We start from the raw sequence: 22,889 nt of genomic DNA, 5'->3' as shown, positions 1-22,889 counted from the left end.
TGAGGCTGGGACCAGGGGGCTGGAGAATAAGGGGCAGGTGGTGGAACACGGGAACATGCGGGGCCGTGGCTGTTTGCAGAGCCCAACAAGTTTGAGAAGATTAGAAGAATGAGGGTGGAGAGAAGGGAGAGGATGGCATACTTCTGATACCTGTAGTGTCCAAACTGTCTCTTCAGAAGGGAGAGTTAAGAAATCCAAGTCGCAGGCACCAGGAACCAGGCTTTGGGAAAGGACGTGGTGCCTGATTTCTTGAACCTTTCTCAAAAGCCTGGGAATATCTAGTCCTGTTTTTCATTCAAATGTTTTTGGTACGTCCTATTTTATTATATCTGTTTTATATTTAATTTTCTCTGCATAGAACAGCCTTCTGAAAGTAGAAATCAAAATGTTCACCATTTTAAAACCTTAGGCAATATATGTTTGAAAAAGTTAAAAATCACAAAGAGATCAAGACTGTTTAATAGTTACTTTTTTTTGAGGGAAATCCAGTCACATTTGCCTGTACCGTACATACACCATTACTTGGACATTCACACTCCACTGGGAACATGATAAATTACAAAAGAGAGAGGAACTTTTAAAACCACATTTAATTTTTAATACAAAATCTGTTGCACTATTACAGAAGTGACCCTTTCATGCACAGATAAATTTAGTATCTACCAGTCTGGAAGAGGAAAAACTGTATTTTTATTGTTCTCCCAAAATATTGGCAAATTTAAAGTAACTTTTAATCTTTGTGCTCTCTGATGCCAAAGCAAACTGTTTTGTCTTTTTGTATTTTCAGTAGACAAGGTGATCTGTGAAAAGTAAATATAGAGACATGAAAGTATTAGGGCCATCTTTACCTGGGATCACTTTAAACTATGCTTCACCTACATATATCGAAGACGCCCAGTGACTAGGCCTACTGTGCCCCATAGGCAAAGCTCTGACGATTTCATCTAGAAATCTGCTGTCGATATGTAGAAAAATTCACTATTTCAGTTTCACAGCAAAAAAGGCAGGGGGAGAGGGGAACCCAACAGTTATTTAAGTAGATGCTTTCCAATCCCATTCACTGCATCAATTAGCTTACTTCTTATACAGTACAACATAATCATTGCAGTTTTATTTGTATGTAACACCTATAAGCATATAGCATCTACACTTTAAGTGTATTTACAAATTCAACAAAATATCTACATATAAAAAGCTTTACTTAAAATTAAACTTGATGCAAGTTATGAGAAACCAATTTATTGGCAAATGAAACTGAGCATTCCTTCAACCATAGGTTGTTATAGATTTTCATATTTGGAGGCAACCCATTTGATAGATATTGTTTATGAATATGATAGAAGATACACTTACTTTTTAAACTGCAGATGTAATCCCTTGGACCATTGGCCTTTTAAGCACTTGTCAGATTTCTTAGATTCTGAAATGTGTCTGTAGCAATTTGCATACACACTGCTTAATGCTGCAGAGTTTTGAACTCACATAGGTAAAGTCTTGGAGAATAATATATTACTGTTGGCATGCTATTGTATGCTTTTGGCGTTAGAATAACTTAATTTTTAAAATTAATTTTCTAGCATGTAGACACCTTTCTTACTGAATGCAGCAGAAGCCATAAAGGACCACAAAATCATTATGTGCTTCAGCTGGTGACAAAGCTTTTCTTTTTATGCTTATGAGGAAATGCTATTTCAAATAAACTGTCTCATTATTTTTATTTTTCATGTTTCCTTCTTTTCCCAGCATTGCAGTTTTCATGAACTCTGCTTTTTAAAAGTTACTTTTAGACAATGACAGTAATCTAGGACTCAGAAGGGACCGCAGCAGCTAATACAGAATGCAGTACGTTATGGAATGCTTAATGTCTGAAGGCACTGTATGTGTCTTGCCCTGTGTCCTCTGGAGTAATGTTTGAAATTTAATTTGAATGACTTGTTTTTGATTCTTTCAGTATGGCACAAATGCCGAAATGCATTGCAATACACATTGTTTATGCCTAAAAACAACGGAACACAGAAAGGATGTACAAAGTAGAACACTGTGCTGCTGTAATGCCTGGACGATTAAGAAGCCTATGGAGTAACAGGAGCCAAGAGCAGGTAATAGTTCTCAGTAAGCATCAGCAATGCGACTGTCATAATGAACTCATTTAGCAAATATATACTGTACATACTGTTCCTAACAGTCTCCCAAAAAGACTAACGACAGCTAGACATAGAGTCACCAATTTCACAACAATGTCCACAAAGACATTGAAGTCCTAGAGAATACTACAGTAACACTCCTGACAATGAAAACGGAATTCATATTTAGGGGTTCAGCTGAGGATAGTATAAACAAAGTATCAAACCATGTTTTCATAACATACACGGGGATGTCCTTTAAATGTGGAGCATTTTTCATGCATCATATTGAGCTGTATCCTGAAGAGGAAAGAACAGGATCTGTTGGTGATGTTGCATTATTTTTTCTCAGTTCTGAGGAAATCAAGAATACCCATTTTGAATGAAAAAGTATGCACTTTGCATTCCAGTTCACATTAACATATCATTTGACTGGGTTACGTTTTTGCTCTAAGTATTCTCATAATATTAACATACAGCAGAAAACACACTCTCTACCCATATGTTCATAGTATGAGAGGGCTGACGAACAAGTGCCTAGGATAAACATTCTAGAGAAATGGGATATTGGCAAAGAGCTTAAAAATTAAACAAAGGAATTCATGGCATTGACAGGAGAAGGTGCCTCTGAGCTTTCGTTTCCTTCAGCCGGTTCTTTCTCTTTCTTACCACTGTATTGTCCAATAAAGGAACCATCCTCATTGAACTGGCCGTTCACCCCTTCTCCATAGTCAACCAGGCTGTCATCACTGTCTTCTTTTTTCACAGTCCTGTCTGAAGGAGTTCGACTTCCTTTTTTCAAAGGCTTGTGGTCTTCCGCGTCACTGGAAGAAAGAGAAAACATTTTTGTCAAGATTGGCCTTTGGTAACATTTTCTGTTTTTAAAGATCATGCATGCAAATTATGAGAAAGCGTTTGGAGTCCTGGGCTTCTCTGACCAATGAAGAGGGTGAGTTGGAATGGAAATTAGGAGCAGAAATGGTTGAATAATGAAGTCCTCAGTAGAGTGGATGGCTCCCAATTGTGCATGTTAATTTCAATGACAAATTCTGATTCCTGAGTTGAAAGCAATCCAGAAATAATCACAAGCATTAAATAAGAAAGAATTGAGAAAAGTAGAAACACCATCACTATTTTGAATTCAAAAAGGCAAAAGCTTATGGCAAATAAAGAAGTTAGTATGTTAAACTGCAAACTATCTCTGATTCCCTGGATGTGAATGGAGCATGATTTTGGTTAAGTGTGAAATATGGATATATATTTTTTTTCTGAGACAGAAGGAGAAGCAAAATCCTGCATTTCAAATAATTTTGTTATCAATGCAGGCCAGACTGGTAAACTTCAACCTTACCTTTCAAGAGACCTACAAATCCCATTAAAAGGATGCAGAAGAAACAAATGAAAATAGCCTAAGAAGAAAAGCAAAATCCTTATACTGATAGTACACAGTATTTTTTTTTGGTAAGAATTTTAGTTAATGAGTAAATATTTATTAATCTGGAAAGAGACACATTTTAACTTAAAAGCACTACATTTGTACTATGAATGGCATGCCAATATATTCTAAAGAATGTGAATGATTCCAAACATGTAATAGCAAACCCTTCCTAGGCTCATGTTCACCCCCCAGCTCCCTCCTCCCATGTGTGTTATGTAGCCTGACCGTGTTGGATGGGAATCTGAGGAGTGTACCTTAATATGACTTTATAAGATTCCATTATTATTCTTTTTTGCTTATTTCTCTGTTGAACCCCTAAGCACAATTTCTGAAGTCAAAGAGTAATCATTATGTTTTAGACTGTTCACCCATGTGAAATGACTAGTTGTGCACATTGACCTATTTGTTAATAGGTAACATTTGGGGAAAAAACATAGAAAAAGTCAATGACAGTATCCAACATTTTGTTTTCTTTCAAAAAATGAAAATGCAAGGCAAAATAGGAAATATATATAGCATTAGTAAAAATGGAAAAGCCTTAATATACAAAAGGCATCACTGGCTGCAGTATTTAATCTAGCAATTTGTGCTAAGTCTTTACTGCTCCCTCTGTTTCAGTGACTTTTTTTTTTCTAGCCAAGATACAAATATTTCAAGATCTATAAGTATATTGGCTCCTTTGACAATAACTTTTACTAGGGATTTCAATTTTTCTCCAAGAAGAAAATCTCAAGACTGAGAAAAAATGCTGGCATGATGTAGCAGTGGCGTATGCCATTGAAAACAACCTGTTTCAGTAATAGATGATTACTTGCTGCAAACTGAATTAGCTATAATGTCACTACTGCTAACAAACAACTGGAGAGGTATCATCTTGGGGTGGGCTGTGTTTGGGGGAATTTCAGAGGACAAAGCACTGAGTGTCTAATCTGTTATGAAAATAGCTGACACAGCATCCCTGAGTTTAGTTATTAAGTACTTCCTGTGAAATATAGGTCCTGTTCTGGTGTGACTGTTAAGTCAGCTGAAGAGTTCAGTAATAGGCAGAATTTTGTCACCTGGATTCCAATGGTTAGTCGTATTCTGCTCTGCAGAACTAGCATCCCAAGGAATACACTACTGGAAGTTGCCATCTGTGGCATTTCTTTGGTCTAGCCATCTATCCACCCATCCCTTCATCCAATAAGTGCTTACTGAGTGCCTACTCTAAGACAGACTATTCTAGGCACTGGGAATATAGCAGCAAACAAAATAGACTAAAACCCTGACCTTATTTTTAGGGAGGAAAATACAATTAACAATCAACATAATACAAATTATGTGTATTTTATGTTAGGAGATGATTATCACCATGCAAAGTAGAGAGCTAAGTAAAGATGACAGAAAGTGTTGGAGAAGGGATGAAAAGTTGGCATTTAAATAGGATGTCCAGGAAGGCCTCAACAAGCAGTGATATATGGTCAACAACTTTAAAAGAGTAGATTTAGCAGAGTGGATAGCTGGAGGGAGAGCAGTTCCTGCAGGAGTAACAAGCAGTATAAATGCCATGAGGTGAGGGCAAGCCTGGCATGTTCCAACACTAAGGAGCTTGGTGTGACTGAATCGAGAGAGAGAGAAAGAGAGAGAGAGAGAGGAAAAGAGAGAGAGAGAGAGACAGAGAGAGACAGAGAGAGAGAGACAGAGTGAGAGGAAGGAAGAGAGAGAGAGAGAGAGAGATAGAGAGAGAGAGAGAGACAGAGAGAGAAGTAGGAGTTAAGGTAAGCGGGGGTGGCAGGGCTACACCAGGGCCTGTGGGACATTGTAACAATGCTGCCTTCATCTCTGAGATAGGAAGCCCTGGGAGGGTTTTCAAAGAATAAGTGACATGCTCTGGCTTACATTTTAAAAGCACTACTCTGTTATCAGTGTTGAGAATAGCCTACCTTAGAGGGCTGGGGTTAGTAAACTATAGCAAAATTAGGCCATGCCCATTTATTACATAATGTCTATGGCTGCTTTTGCGCTACAATAGCAGAATTGCAGAGTTGCAGCAGAGACTATGTGGCCTGTGAAGTCTAAAATATTTAGTTGGCCAACCTCTGCTCTAGAGAGTCAGGGGAGAATATTACAACGATCCAGGAGTAAGATGACTGTGATTTGGATCAGAGTGGAACATTGGAGGTGGTATAAAACGCACAGATTATGAACACATTTTGAAGGTAGACCCAACAGGATTTCCTGATGGATTAGATATGGAATAACAGAGAAAAAGATGGCGCCAGGATTTTTGGTTTGAGCAACAGTAAGCTTGGAAGTACTGTTACTATGGAGTGAAGCATGTTGACAGGGAAAAATCAATGGTTCAGTTTTGGGCATATTAAAGTTTAAATATATCATGAGAACTACTCCTTTAATCATTTTATGAGGCTAGTATAACACTGATATCTAAAACCAACAAGAACACTCTAACAAAGTAAAATTACAGGCTAATCTCATTCATGAACATAGATGAAAAAACCACAAACAAACTATGACCAATTAAATTTAGCAATCTACTAAAAAGATAATATTTCATATCCAGGTTGAGTTTATTTCAGGAATGCAGGCTTATTTTAGCATTAAAACATCAATTCAGGCCGGGTGCGGTGGCTCAAACCTGTAATCCCAGCACTTTGGGAGGCCGAGGCGGGTGGATCACAAGGTCAAGAGATCGAAACCATCCTGGTCAACATGGTGAAACCCCGTCTCTACTAAAAATACAAAAAATTAGCTGGGCATGGTGGCAGGTGCCTGTAATCCCAGCTACTTAGGAGGCTGAGGCAGGAGAAATGCCTGAACCCAGGAGGCGGAGGTTGCGGTGAGCCGAGATCGCGCCATTGCACTCCAGCCTGGGTAACAAGAGCAAAACTCCGTCTCAAAAAAAAAAAAAAAAAAAAAAAAAAAAATCAATTCATATAATTCATCATTTTAGCAGAAGAAAATAAAAATATCTATGATAATCTCAGCAAATTTAGAAAGAGGTATATGAAAAAATTCAATACCCATTCATGATAAAAACATTAGGAATAGAATGTATTTTTATTCCTAACATTAGAAACATATTTATTTTTAACATGAAGAAAGAGAATCCTTCATTAACCTGATTAAGGGTAGCTATAAGAAACCTAAAGTAAACATCATCCTTAATGGTAAACATTGGAAACTTTGCTTAAAATCAGAAATAATAATAATGATGGCTGCTGCCACCACTTCTAATCAAAACTGCATTAAAAGTCCTAAGCAATTTGATAAGAAAAAGAAATAGATGAAAGGAAGCTATCATTATTCATAACTGATAAGACTGTGTATGTAGAAAAGCCAGAAGAATCTATAGGTAAATGTTAGAATAAAAAGAGAGTTTAGTAATGTTGCTTGATACAAGATTAGCATAAGAGTCCATTTTACTTCTGCTCTTGCAAACAATTAGGAAATAAAATTTCAAATATTATTCCATTTCTAATACCATAAATATGAAGTATATAAAGACAAATCCAACAAACATATGTGGAAGACCTCCAAAGAAAATAAAAGTTTTATTCAGAGTTATTAACGATCTGAATGAATGGAGGAACATTCCACATCCATGGATGGGAGACTCAGATACAGCAAATATGTTAACCTTCCCTATATTGCCCTTTAGCTGCAATTTATTTCTGGTAAAAGCTCAGCTGGTTTTTATGTGGATCTTGGCAGGCTGATTCTAAGATGTACAAATAAAAGAAAAGGGCTAAGAATATCTAAAAGGCTCTTGAAGAAGACAAGTAAGGTTAGAGAACTGAACCTAGCACATATCAAGACTTATTAAAACCTACATTATTAAGACAATATTGTTTTGGTGCAGAGATAGACAGATTGGCCAGTGGAATGGAATACAGGGTCTTGAAACCGGTGGAAGATCTTTTCGTTGGCTTTATTCCTACGTCATATTTTTATGCTATCGTAACAAGAATAATTTTTAAAATCTTATTTTCCAATTGCTTGCTGGTTGGTACCTAGAAATATAATAGACTTTTACGTTAATTTTGTGTCAAGCAACATTACTAAACTCTCTTATTATAATATTTGCTTTTTGATTCATTTGGGTTTTTACATACAAAATCATATCAGTTATGGTTAATGACCAGCGAAGAAGGGGCTCCCCCGAAGCATCCGTTCATTACAGCTTAACGGTTGTGGCAGAGGAGAGAATCACCAGCAACACCGGCTGTGCTTGAAAGAAGAGAAGAAACTGGGATGCTCCCTCCTCTAATGGTCTTTCCAGAAAAAGCCATTCAAAGTCAGCGAGATCTTTTTAAGTCCAGTCTTTATTAAGTGTCGTGATATAATATCTTACTGTAATAATTAGAATCTGATTAAATGAGAAAAAATTATATAAGTCATAGGCACAGTGCTGGCACATGGTTTGTGTTCAACAAGTATAAGCGTCCATCTCCATCAACCTCTTCTCTCTACTCTAGGCCCCTACTTCAGAGATTTGTTTTTTCCAAGAAATATCTTGTGTAACACACACACAGAGCTTTCCAGATGTGTTACGTGGTTACAACTCTGTGTGACACACTGTATTAGGGCTTGCCTTTTTCAACTCCAAGATGAATTTTGTGATGAAATAGTAAATAATATTCTGCTTTTGACATTGTATTCAGTAAAATTGCCATGTCAAGTTTCAATATGAAAGGGGAGTTTCCCAAATGAGATGAATCAATAAGTCACAGATGATTTAAAAGTCATATAGATATATATGACTCTCTCTCTCTCTCTCTCTCTCTCTCTCATATTTAGCAGTGTAGCAGTCAAAGCTTTACAAAACAAGTAAAAATTCATTCACATTTTAATGAGAATGTTTAAGGATGGTGTGTATCAGATATCAACTATTAGTTCTGGATATCAAAGGTTGAATGGATTTCAAAATAAGATATATATAGCTACAACATATCCAGTATATAAGTATTGATACAATATCCAGTATATTCTTGATACTTACATTCATGAATCAAGATCAATTTTGCAGTGGAAAGAAATGTTCCTATCACAATGCTAACACTGCATGACTTCCCATGGGAAGACTCCCTGTGCCACCCTCCTTCTATGCTGCCCACCTGGCTTCAGCTTCCTGCTCCTGTTCTCTTGGTACCTTAGTTATATCTCTTCTATGGCACTTTTCACACTGGTCATTGTTCCTTTACTTCCCTGCACCCATCACTAGGCTATAAATGCCCAGTATGGAACCAAATCCTATTGGTTTGAATATTCCAAAAGCCTGGCATACAGTAGGCACTCAATAAATACTGGCAGAATGAGTTCACTGTAAAATAATAAAAGAGACAGTGGGCATTTTAGAAACTAAAGAAAAATTTGAACATAATTTCATTCCCTCTTAGTTTCATGATGGCAGACAAAGCACTGGAATATATCCTTTCCTTTCTCTTACCCTAAGAATAAATTTTTAGGGAGTCCAAACCGTTTTTCAACAGCAATTTGTTCAGAAGTGTGCACATCCATTAAATCCTACTGAGTACAATTTGGCAACAGCAGGTAAATCTCTGATAATTCTGTCTGATTTTCCTGTTGTTACCACCCTCCCACGGCCAAACCACATTGCACCTCTAGTGACATTCATGACCCGAATACTCTTTCCTACCTACTCTCTGAAAGTCCATTATTATTCTTCTCACAAACCAGTTCATGTTTTGTGAGCAAAATAACTCTAATGTATGTAACAAATGTGCCACATCTTGGTATCATTCAAGCCTTATAAGCATGGGTTAGCATGCTTGCCACAAGCCCATGTTCACATGAATGACAAGATTCGTGTGGCAAGAGCCACCTATTATGTAGTAAGTTATGAGTTCAAGTAACATGGGCATATGGTTTATGACCTAGGTTTATTCTGGTCTTAAGGAAAATGGATCTAAAGAATAAAAAAATACTTACACTGTTGGTTGCATTGTTTCTCTGATTTTTCTATATGCTAGTAAGGATGCAGATCCTACTGTCTGTATAATTAAAGAAACAAACAAAGAAAGCTGCAGGCTTCCACCAGAGGGTAACTGCTTGGGGGTGGGTGTCAGAGTAAGGGCACAGGGTTATAGCATATAATCACATTTGGCCACCAGTGAGGTTCTATCCCCCTTTGCACTCTAAAATAATATCATCTGGCTCAGAGCCAGCCATGTAGAAAAGGTTTCATCCTCAGACTAGAGAATCAGCAAATCAGAAATGGGAATTAATTAACACTTAGGCAATAGTCCTAATTTTGTGTATGTCTGATTGGCATAATAATCGCTCTTGGAATGAAAGACAGTAAGAATCAATAAATAATACAGAGCTCAAAACTTACAGAAGGTGCAAAGTAGAGACAGGACCCTGGTGATTTCAGGAAGTGAATGACACTTAAATGTATTATTAAAAATGTAAGATTCTGTTAATAAATAGTTGGAACTGTTTTCATTAATCACAGCCTCTAAGATAAACATTTTTTAATTTCTTTAAATAAAAAATAAACCAAAGGAAAAACATTCTGAGCTAGTGTCAGGAAATCGAAGGACAAAGCCCTGTCTTTGTAAATCAAAGTAAAAAAACTGGTTGGAATTTTGGGGAAGTGATTTTGCTTGTGGGATTGTCCTTATGAACTTTTAGTTTCATTTTAAAAATGACATCATTGAGTTATGTTTCGAGTTGAAGACACCCATCAGAACCTTATTTCCTTTGGCACCTCCCAAATTTACATCATTACATGTATGACAAGTTTACAGGTGTTTCTGTCTTCCTGTCAGTTGGGTTTGCACTCAATAAGCCCAAACAAAAAGTCTTTCTTTCCTGAGAAACTAAGGCCTAAGCTAAAGACAGCTACTTGAAAACACTTCACCAACACAGTACATATAAATTAACACTAAGACAAAGAAATATGACCAAATAGATGTAAACACAGTGATTATGAGGCTAGTAACCAAATACTTGCTATGTACTGCTCCAGACAGAAAATTATATTAAAGTTGTTAGCAGATGGCTTGTAGAAGAAAATACAAATCACAGAACTATGAATCACAGGCAATGGCTGAGTTGAAAGTAAAACTAACAGTCTTTTAATTCCAAGCTTGTTCATAAAAGTCAACCTCCATTTTTTTTTTTTAAATAGTTCCATGGGGGTTCATGTGCAAGTTTGTTATGTGGATACATCGTGTAGTGGTGGGGTTTGGGCTTCTAGTATACCATCACCCAAATATCGACCTTGATTTTAATCAAGTTTTAATGGAGTAGGCAGCAGTTTTCTGGGAAAGTCACATGACCTCAGATCATGGTTTCACATTGCTATAATAGCAAGTTGATGTTTGATTCCCACGTGGTGAGCAGTACATTGCCAGATTCATTGACGCATGATAATGTAGAATAGGAACCCATCACCATGGAGAATGTATGAAGAACAATGGCTTATTTCCAATTCATGCAAATACATGTTTTTTTCAGGCCATGTTAAAGATTTTGCTTCATCACAATAAATAAGGGAGTGGTTTGCATATCCTGTAGAGAATTATAGCCACAAGAACTCTAAAAATAAGAAATTATTTAGTAATTGTCAGCTTACCTGCTTTACAGGAGAAACATGTATAAGGGTGAATTATTTCAGCAAAGCTCTACTCATCCAGATACCCTAGGCTATGGGCTTCTGTAGGCTGCTCTAATGTGTTACAAAAACCTCTTGGGTGAATGACTGTGGATACTACATGAGGTTTTTATGCACTTTCAGCTCCAGAACCAAATTCTGACATCAAGACAACCCTCACTAGGCATTTTTCTGTACCATGAGATACAGAAATTCTGAGGACTTTCTGAAACTATAGTTATCTCTCTTTAAGAGATCAAAATATAAAAACTTAGGGGCTGAGATAATAAAGAAAAAATACAGGTATCTGCATGGAAATTGATATGAAAATAATTTTATTGAAAATATATGTCTTTTTCTCAATCAGTTCTCTATTTTTTATCCTTAGCATTATGTCACATGAAAGTATGATATTCTATGATACTGACATGATAGTGACATGGAAAAACCAAAAATGAGCTCTACAGACAAGTAAAACTTAACATAAATATCTTCTCCACAAATGTTGCCTTGTAATCACAATAGTGAAATATTTCATTTCACCTAAAGCCTCTTCATCTTGCAAACAATGTCTCAAAATGAGCTAATGCATAATATAAGAGATTTTATGTAAGCAAGAGGCTTCTAAAAAGAAAAAAAAAACAAAGTACAAAAGGTATTTTTAAAAGGCATACTTTTAAAATAACAGAATCCCCACATTTTATTCTAATAAATACATATTTTGTTTTTAAACAAATCTAAAATAATCTTTTCTTTCAATTGAAAAGATATATCTTTGTTTAAAAAAATTTTTTTAAAAATTTAGCACATAGGTTATATTAACATTTTCCCTTAATGATGGAGTCAAGCCAGAACCTATTATCAAAGTTCTGTGAGTAACACATTGCCCAGAGGACTATGATATTTCTTAATAATTAACAGCTTCTAAAACAATCTAGTCACCATTTCATGATTAATGGGCAAGGGTATTGTTTAGGAAAACTAGCTTCAAATTCTAGATGAGAAAGTCTGTTCACACTGGTTTTATTACAGCGTGTTTAGAAAATGACAAGTTTTCTTTACAATGCAGGCTTTGGAGGGTCTTCTCTGTTGTTTTAATGCTCATAGTAACACACTGGCTTTGCTTGATTGATCAGCATAGCATGGGCCTATGGAAAATGTGACAAAGTGGGAGACGTTCCACCTCCAAAATCATGACTAAAATCAAAATTTATTTTTTTAATGAAAAATGAAAATGTTTGACCATGAGGGACACGTAAACACTGAGACATGGAAGTATCCCTAAACATACATTTGAGGAAAATATGAGATGCCAGGCAGAGCATGTCCTGGCTAAGTTCCATTCTTGGGACTGTGGTGATGTGGGCAGAGAAGATGAAGAGCAGAGAAGCAGGGACTCACCTGTATTCTCCAAACGTCCCATCGTCTTCCTTCATAGGCTGGATTTCAGGGTCAGCATGGGCATCTTCCTTTTCTTTAACTAAAAATTTCAAAAAGATATTATTATCTATTGATCTTGTTTTTTCTTATTCAAAGTCCATGAGAGTATTCTTTGAGATATATACAGCAGTGAAAAATAATTCTATACACAAGTAGATGTTGTAAAATCATATATAGTGGCCATGCATATATTCTGGTGTTTTAGTGATTTTTGAGGCAGCCCAATAGAATGTACATTTCTTAATACATAAAGTTGACTAGTCTCTCACTTGATAAAGAAATAATATTTAAGTTTCTAAGATTTTCCCCTACTTTATCAATCTATTTAGTAGCTATATTAATGGTTGCAAGTTGTTTTTGTAAGTTTATTCTTTCACAGATTTTTTTTCTTGTCACTGAAGGGAAAATGGTCAGGTAAAGAAAATATAAATTTAATGGACCCACTAAATTGAATAAAACATTAACCTTATAGGGAAAGCAATGTTACACATCACAATATCAAGACTATCAGGACTTAGTTCATGTATTACTTCCTCTGAAAAACTCTCTACGCACCTTCCCCCCAACTCTCCTCTTGACAGATGGTTTTAGGTATTACTTAGGCATCCATAACTTACGTGCAGTCTAACAGTAGACTCACTAACAGATGGTTTTAGGTATTACTTAGGCATCCATAACTTACGTGCAGTCTAACAGTAGACTCACTAATGTTTTCAAAGAACAGATTGATTTACTTCTCCAAATGCCTTATGATCGTTGACAATGTTAAACTGCCATTATATAAAGTGGGATCAAAAGTCATTTGAAGAGAAAGTCCAAACTCATGGCTCTGAGAAGACATGATATTACAATCTACATGATTATCCTCATGATTTCTTTTTAGTTTTTTTTTTTTTTTTTTTTTTTTTTTTTAGACGGAGTTTCACTCTTGTTACCCAGGCTGGAGTGCAATGGTGTGGTCTCGGCTCACCGCAACCTCCGCCTCCTGGGTTCAGGCAATTCTCCTGCCTCAGCCTCCTGAGTAGCTGGGATTACAGGCACGCGCCACCATGCCCAGCTAATGTTTTGTATTTTTAGTAGAGTCGGGGTTTCAGGATGTTGACCAGGATGGTCTCGATCTCTTGACCTCGTGATCCACCTGCCTCGGGATTTCTTTTTAGTTTAATGGATTATTACGTAGCATTACAAAGCAGTTTTAATGTTTCTTTCTTACCTGGATATTTACCACCCTTGTTTCTTCTGATGAAGCAAACAATCAGCAAAATTAAGATAAGGAGAGCCACAGCACACATGAGACCAATGAACCAGCCCTGAGTTGCAATATCCACCTGCCGGCTTGCCATCGCTGGAAAACAAATCGACGGTGTTGGTGGCAATAGGTTAAGGGGAGATGGGAACTACTGCAGTCTCTTAGAGTAAAAATTGTCACATTATGTGAGCTTTCATGTATTTTACATGTGGCCTCAAAGTAGGATCTGCCAATTATTAATTGGGAATTATATAAATATTTAACTTTGAAAAATCTTCATTCATTAAAAAATTCAAATAGAGAAAGCCGAATAATAATATTAAATGCTAACAAACTCTGGTGAACATTGCATTTTTATTCTCACTAAATATTCTCAATAAAAACATATTCCTAAACCGATTAAAGTATTCACTGTTTACAGGATACATTTTACATAAACTACATTGAGAAAAATATAAAACTGAGCTTTAAACAGAACAGAATATATACATCTAAGTGAGTATCTTCTCTTCAAAGACACTGCTTTTAGAGTGCCTTTGCACTCTAAAACTGTCATTGCAAGGCTATTGCCATTTTCAATATTTTAAAAAAATCTGTTAAAAAATAAAATGGTCCATACAAGAAACATTTCCAGATCAGGAAAACAACTGTATTGTTTTATAAAACATCTCAATTGGCACCCAAAATATTACTTAGATTTGCTATTCATCTCATTCACAAGAGTTGGTTCTGAGTGGAAATTTCTGAAAAACCAAATTCACCCTCAAAGAATCAATAATTGTTATGGCTAAGGATCCATTCAAAAGACTGGAGTATCTCTTGGTCAGTGAAATCATTATTTGCCTAAGTGACCAGTTTGAAAAGAAGGTACTCACTTATGTGTATACATATCCTTTCAGTTTGCATCTATTCTGCTTGAGTAAATAAATGTGAAGCCCCTTATTCCATCAGTCACAATATGCAAAACTTCTAAGAAAACCACAGAATAACTAGCATTTTGGCTATTATTTAAAAGTATCAATCTTATGGGAAAAAGTGCAGCATCAATGGCTATTCAGACATGCCCATGAGGATTTGCTTAAATTAACTGGTATAAATTCTTTTTTTAAAAGACTTTTATTTTCTCTCTTTTGACCATAATCCATATAAAACATTTTCTTCTTTTGACTCCATAAGCAGGTTTATATCATGCTTTTAATTTGGTTGAATTTCTTCTGAATATATTTTACATGGTTGAGTTAGGTGTGTGTGATCTCTGGATGCAGAAATAAACATGACTACGCATATCCCAGGTTCTGCTAGTTGCAAAAATAGCATCTCATTGCCTTTTTTTCTCCATATGAAATTTAGGGAGAAAAAAGGAAATGCTAAAAATTAAATGTGAAGAGGAAGGTAAAAAAAAATGGACATATGTAGAAGAAATAAAATGAGAAGCAAAAATACATTATTTGAAAAACAAGTCAAAAGCTGGTAGCCTTTTCCCAATCGGTCCTTGTGCCTCATTAGTTAGAGAAGTTTTGAGCTGCTTCAAAGCCACACACAAGTAAAGCACCAGGTTACGTAGATTCCCCCTTTCCATACACATGCCATAGTCATGATGATGAAGATGAAGACAATGGTAATAACACTGACAGCTAACATTTGTGGACCCTTACCATAGGCTAGGCACTGTGCTGAAGGTATATCTCATTTAATCTTTACAACAATTCTCCGAGATAGGCATCAGGAATAAATCCATGCCCAAGGAAGACAAAGAACTTGCCCAAGAGTTGGAGCAACCTGTGTCTGACCGACTCCAGAGAATATGCTACAAGCCATTATATTATATTGCTGTCACGCATTCCTGAAAACAATCCAGACATCAAACCTGCACAAGTCTTAAGTTAAAGAATAAAACGCCAGAGAAACTTCCTATTCCGAGACAGGCAAAAAGGTATTAAAACTCCATCATTACATCCTCTTTGGCAGTATGTTTCTTTCAATTAATGCCTGGTCTTTCTGTGCTTTTTCTCCAAAACTGAACCAAATACCACATGGCATTAAGTCTCTTAAGCATTTGACTAAAGTTAGAGTTCTTGTTTTTAGTGTGCTTGTCATAAAAAGATTCAGCATTTACATTTTTCATCTAATTAAATGCAACTAAAAGGGGAAAAATAAGATACTCAGGTACTAGCGCAGATATTGCTCTACAAGGATGGTGACTGCCAAAATTGACAGGCAGCTTGCTGCTAGGCAACCATGAAAAAATGGATGGATGTTTGATGGGTGGTAAACAAACATCCAAACTGACTTTGAATTTCTGCCTCTACGCCTAAAGAAAAATACTATCGAATATTTCACTGCCCTATTATCTAAAACAGGCAGGCACAATATGGTAATAGGTACATGTGTGCACACACACAGTCACATTCAGACACACACAAGTGCACCAGAAATTGACATAAAACAGAAATTGTGTAAATATAAATAACAATTTCTATCTACTTTCCATCAATGAAAGAAAATATTTAAATTGCAGAATGATTAAAAGAGGCTTCAAGCTTTCTCAGGAAGATCTAAAATCATCTGGGACATACAAATCCAAGCCATAACCACCATTGTGCATAACATACCCACACACACACACACACACACACACACACACACACACACACACACAGAGAGAGAGAGAGAGAGAGAGAGAGAGAGAATTAAACCTATGGGGCTTTTCCTTCTAGAATCAGTTTCAATTGGTGGGTATCACCCATTGAAGGGCTGGGTAGGGCTGGGTAGTAGAGTAAAAGAGTATCTTCATTATCTGAATTTTTTAATAATAAAATTATATTCATGTATTATTTGAGTAATCCACAAAATGATAAACACGTATAAAGAATATGAAAATAGAAAATCAGGCAGAAGAATGAGATTTGCTTTGTTTACTGGAAGTCGGATTTACAACAGTCTTCTGCTCTGGCGTTGCTTGCTGTCATGGATACTCTGTGCTCTGTGGTAGGAGGTCTCTGAGGAAAACGCTCTTGAGTCCTCAGAACCGCAGAATCAACATGGAAGAGGCAGGGTGAGGGAAATGGTTATTTGTTCTATACCATTTATGAAGAATGCACTATGGATGAAAATGTCCTGTTCAAATGCTTAGAAATGTTTAGGAAGAGCAAACTGTGACCTTAACCAATATTTGGAGACAATTGACAAAAAAACTGTTGGGTCTAGTGAAAACCAATGTTTTAAACCCTTTGTGATGACAACAGAGGCTGGGTAATTGAGGGACAGAGGTAAAAGAGGAAGGAGAGGAGGTGGATGGCGTTAATGAGAGGTCATACCTGGCCATACCAGATGGGGTGGCACTAATGAGAGGTCAAACGGGGGTGGGGAGTGGGGCTAATGAGTGGTCATACCAGGCGGGGTGGCGGTAATGAAAGGTCATCCCAGTAGTACGGGGAGGAAGCACAGCATTGGGACACTACGTGTCTTGATTGTTGTTCAGCTTGTGCCATAGGAAAAAAATTAAGAAATATACCTTAAAAATCCAGACTCTAGAAGGGAGAGATGGTATAATGGTAGGAAGATTCATGAAACAACTGTAGATGAAAGTTGAGTGTAAGGTCCTAAAATCAGCAGAACTCAGGGAAAGAGAGAAGCAGCTCATGAATGCAGAGTTCAAAAAGTAGCCAATGATACGATTTCATGCCAAATACTGACATCCTTACACCGCGGAACCCAGCAGGAAGAGAGGAGGGGCAGGAGCAGTGGAAGGCAGGGCGTTCACACCAGAGTTAACCCAGCAGCCCCAAAGTACAGAGCGTTGTGAACTGGGAAAAGAAGGCAGCATAATGGTAAACTGAGGCATTCTAGAATGCTGGCAGCATTTGCTCTTACAGGTAATGTGTTAACTAAGGGTCATGAGTTTAATCAATATTTGTTCTTTTTAATACATTTAGATGTAAAAAGTGACAAGAACTGGTTGGGACCTTGTCCTGTCTCTCCATCACTGGCACACAAGAAGGCCCACCTATCACAGTTCCTCGCCTCAAACTATCTAGCAGTTGCTGCTGGAATTGTAGGCATTACACTGCTGAGTGAAAAATAACTTTCCAAAGGGTTGTCTTTTGTCCTGTAAAAGGACAAAAAATGCTGCCACTTGATTTTAAGGGTGAATCTAACTTCAGCTTAAGTCACTTTTTCCTTTCCTAAACATTTCTAACAATTTTAACAGGTCACTTTCAACATAGATTCTTCATAAATAGTCCAGAACCAGTATCCATGTGCAGCCCACGGGGATCCAGAATCACTGATTGGATTCACCAAGTGTTGACAGAAGCTGCCCTTTCAGAGACAGCCTGCCCCCTCCCTCCTTGGCCTGTGGATGTTTGTGACCTTGTACAGTGGGTATAGCGAGGACCTTTCTTCTGCAGAGAGAAGGACAAGCTTCTAATCCCAGCTACACCACGTTCCTGCTGAGCAACCTGGAAGGTACTGCACCTCTCTGACTTGAGAGGTAAATGGAGTAATAATGGTGCCTGCATCACAGGATTGTTGTAAGGACTGAATGAGAAAAACACTTATTGAGACTTATGAGAACTTACAACTTATGAGAAAGCCTGCTGTATAGGAGAGCTGACTAAATGTTAGTCCTGTTACTACTACTAGCCTTCCAGCTATATATGAAGAGAATATGTACTTGCGCTTTTAGTATTTTGAAAATCAAAGTTATCAATAACAACAAACAGGTATCTTGTAAACTAGCTATGAATTGATTAGATACTCCCCTTCTAAGTTTAACACACTGGTTTCCTAGTACTATGTACATAAATGGATATAAAATACAAAGAATGGAATAACAGAAAATGTGTTGTTTTCTTAAAACATTATGATTTTAGCAAATGAATATCTTTAAAATATAGTTTAATACATTATTGTTGGTTTCTTTTTTAAAACCACTTAATCGTATGTTTTTCTAAACTGTAAAAACTGACTTTAAAAATCATAATGCTTCATTAATGAAAGTCACAAAAAATACATTGTGTAATGTATTCTACAGGATATGCACATTTCTTTAAGAATGCATGGAGTGACTGAAAATAACATGGAGGTATGAACCACAGAGTGAACAGGTACCACAAACAACCCTTGTTTAAATGTAAGTAGCAGGGATTGTTCTCCATCTAGTGAGCAAATACGAATGTTCTCGTATTTCACGTGAACATTTTTCTTTATTTTGGAAACTTTATTTTTCCCTTGTGTATTTTGATAATATTCATTTAAGTAAATATATACAGGCAGTAAAATTTGGTGTGATAAAATAATGTAGCATATGAATTGTATAAGTTCTTGTTTCACACAAATGTAATAATATCTGTATCAGTTGTCTAAGCAGACTGCAGGGTTCTGCTGGGTTGTAGGCCATTTTGAAATAAAGAATTGTGACTTTTTTTTTTCTTTTTTGAGACGGAGTCTTACTCTGTTGCCCAGGCTGGAGTGTAATGGCGCAATCTCGGCTTACCACAAACTTTGCCTCCTGGGTTCAAGTGATTCTCCTGCCTCAGCCTCCTGTGTAGCTAGGATTACAGGTGCCCACCACCACACCCAGCTAATTTTTGTATTTTTTTTGTAGAGACAGGGTTTCACCATGTTGGCCAGGCTGGTCTTAAACTCCTGCCTGAGGTGATCCGCCTGCCTCGGCCTCCCTAAGTACTGGGATTACAGGCGTGAGCCACCATACCCGGCCAGAATTGTGACTTTCTTATAAGTTGTTTCATCTTCAAAAGCATTTTAAAAATTTCAGTTTAACTGTGAAGGAAAGTTTAGACATGTGATATTAACAATTGAATTCTTTAAATAATATAAATTAAAATCATATTTAAGACTATTTTTGTGATTTTTTTGGTAATTATGTGGCTAGAAGATGATTTGCTAAATTCTGTAATTCATTTGATATAAAGAACCAAAGTCAAAAACCAAAACTCCCAACCCAACAGGGCCCCATAGAAAGACATTCATGCCCTACCCATAACACAGCTCCACCAGCCCCCACCTCCAGCTGGAGCACCTGGCGGCCTCCACCTCTGAGCGGGAGCCTCAACAGGTGTGGTGTATGCCTCACCTGGGCCCGTCTCAAACACAGCCTCTGAACTCACAAAACCAGAGTCCCCCACTGCACCAACTCGAACTTTGTATGCTGTTCCTGGCATTAGACCCTTTAACCCAAAGAAGCTCCGAGAACCATTTACAATTTCTTTTCTCCATTCTTCTTTGCCTATGGAAATTTTGCAAAAACAACAAATTTGAATATTTTAACGGACCAGAAGTCACTTAATGCTTCAAGAAAGGAAAATTCTTTATAAGCTCAAGACAAAATGTAGGATGCTTAGGTTTACCATTTTAGATTATTATAAACGTAGTCATGTCCAATATATCAATTAAAATGACCTACAGGAAAATATCCTCAAAGAAAAATAGACTGAATATCTAGATTGCTTATTAATTTTATATATTCCCATTGTATTAATTCTCCTCTTTACCACGAAGGAAGGTTCTTTATCTGCACCTTGCCTTATGAAACTGTTGAGTTTCTCTAAAGATGTTTATCAAAAGAACTGTTATACATTAAATAGCTTAAGTGAACTACGGGAAGAATTATTTTTTAAGATTCACAAGATGAATCTTTCTGTAAATTTAAATGCCTTCCAATGTTTCCAATTCACAATTCAACCTTTCCCAAGTATTGGTTTTTCTAAAGGGATCATTATTTCTAAAAATATTTATTTGCATGATTAAAGGCTTAAACAGAAAGTTGGACTCTGTTCAACATTTTGTCACAAACATTTATTGGCCACCTCATTTTTCCTACGTAGAGCACACTGCATTTAGGAGGGGGGCATTGCGTTTTCATTAACCGCTGAAAGTAAAAGCTGCCCCATCTCCTAGCAGATGTGACCAGATCTAAGAAGAGTGCCTGACTTGAGAATATATCAAACATTAAAACATATTGAATGCTCTCCCAAAGTATTAATTTTATGCAGTTTTTTTTACAAAATTCTGTTTGGCTAGTTAGGGCAAAATGAATACTTCCAATTCAGTTTGATTTCTGCTACTTCAAAGTCCAATTTGCAACAAACCTGTTCTTTCCTAGTACTAGTACTTGCTAATGTAATTATTCTTTATTACTCTTTTTTATGTGTTGTGGGCATAGAGCCAGTTTTAAGTACTATGATATGAAAATAACATACATAATGGAACACATGCCCTCTATTATTAATAACATAAAAAGTGCTTCCTGGTTATGCATAAAATATGTGGTATGTTGATGGTTCACTATAATTTTTTAAGGTAACTCATTCATCTAATTGGACCAAATTATTTTTCAAGATGATCCATAGTAAATTCTTAAGAAAGTTCTTAATCTTTTAAAATGTATCCCCCAAATTAAAAATCGGGTAATGAAATGGTTTCTTACTGCCTGCTACACCATATTCAACATAAAAGATGACATGCTCTGGTCCCTCATATTCCCAACTGATATTGGCATAGGTCTCAGCAGCTGCAGCAGTAAGATTGCTGATCCTGGGATTTACTGCTTGAACTAAATATACAATAGAAAAATAAAACAGACAAACAATCACATTGCAGCACCATACACACAAATATAAAATAAGTTTAAATACTCTGAAATTGTGCAAAAAGAATAAGAATTTACTGTTAAAACTTAGGATTCACTCATGCTTCACTTTCATTACACAGAAAGATTTTTTGCCTCTTAATGACAGCATTAGAAGATAAATTAATAATCAGAAATAATGATGCATAATGTTAAAATTTATAAGTTCTATTATATGGGTTCTGAACAAAGTAAACTGTTGTCCATTAGATACAGTCCCGGGAAATGTCACTGTCTTCATTTACTAATGTGTGATGGAGAGGGGGATTGCTGAACAATCCCAGGGACAGAAGTCATCATAAAACCCAACACTATGTGGCTACTTTTCAATTCTAGGTGCCATCTCCATGCAGGTCTCTGAAAAATCTGTGTTGGTGTGACAGAGAATGCCCCTTTGAACAGTGGCTTTTGATCTGTTTTAAAAAGCAAACTTCTTTGAGTATCAAACTCTGGGGAACTCAGGGACCCTAGGTAAAGAACCCCTGCTTTAGAGAATGATGTTGGAAGGGAAGCTGCAAAAGGAATTGCCAGATATGTTCTATCAGAAGTTAAGAAAAAATAAATAAGTAAAAACTATTTAATGTAACATATCCCAGAGAGCAAGACAATCTTACCTGTTAACTGTTTGTTACAAAGCATTTTCTGAAAAATGATAGTGCAACCTAAATAGGTTCTTAAAAATCCAAATTATGGAGACCAGATGATGCTACATGCTTGCTACTGGGTAAAGACATCTAAAGTCATTAAAAAATGTTATTTGAATACCTAAGGCTAGCAATTCTGTCAGTCCTACCTCAATAGCTTAAACTAAAAATGAAATATTTACAGATGTGTTAACTTGGGTAGTTAAAAAATAAGATTAATTTATTATCCCACATAAAATTGACTAGGATAGTAAATCAGACAGCATCAATGGGTTTACAAAGACACTAAAATTTTATTCTAAGGTATGTTTATAAAATTTAGATGCTCAAGACCTTTGTTCAAATAAATGTAAAAAATTACATATCTTAGAATTGAGAAAAGAAAGATATTAAAGCAGTTAAATAATGCTCGTGACTTCTGAAATATAATTCAACAACACATGCAAATTTTGTATCTTTATGCTAAGCATGGGGAAACAGCAGAGGGCAAAACTGATTACTGAATTACGCAGAGTTCTTCTGTGGACCTAATTAATTTTAGTTTTCTGAAATTTTCTTCTTATAGGAAAAAATAATAGGAATATGATCAATCAGTGACACTGAATATGCATATGTGTGTAAAACATTGATGGCAATCATTATGGAAAAACATCAATTTTCTTAAAATATTCTGGAATACTGAAACTGAGGAATTTAATCTTGGAGTAATTATGGAAGATGTTCAAG

General features: G+C 36.3%; 1 protein-coding gene across 37 annotated transcripts in view; it reads right to left on the bottom strand.

Moving 5' to 3' along the window:
* Positions 1-572: 572 nt before the first annotated feature.
* Positions 573-22,889, bottom strand: part of NRCAM (neuronal cell adhesion molecule) — a 325,308-nt gene continuing 302,991 nt past the window's right edge. For 19 of the 37 annotated variants that reach the window (XM_010344155.3, XM_010344176.3, XM_003921089.4 and 16 more), the window contains 3 exons: positions 13,833-13,964; positions 12,581-12,659; positions 573-2,947 (listed from right to left, as the gene is read on the bottom strand). In XM_010344155.3, coding sequence (XP_010342457.1) covers positions 2,710-2,947; positions 12,581-12,659; positions 13,833-13,964 — 449 coding nt within the window. In that variant the 3' untranslated portion in view covers positions 573-2,709. Of the gene's footprint in view, positions 2,948-9,510; positions 9,573-12,580; positions 12,660-13,832; positions 13,965-19,965; positions 20,119-21,318; positions 21,445-22,889 lie in introns of those variants that run through there. The other 18 variants (XM_039472686.2, XM_010344135.3, XM_010344128.3 and 15 more) reach the window with 3 other exon arrangements.

Source organism: Saimiri boliviensis, chromosome 10 (genome assembly GCF_048565385.1).
Source record: "Saimiri boliviensis isolate mSaiBol1 chromosome 10, mSaiBol1.pri, whole genome shotgun sequence".
NCBI lineage: Eukaryota > Metazoa > Chordata > Mammalia > Primates > Cebidae > Saimiri > Saimiri boliviensis.
Note: the sequence above shows the minus strand (reverse complement) of the source record. Positions and strands in the feature narration are given on the sequence as shown.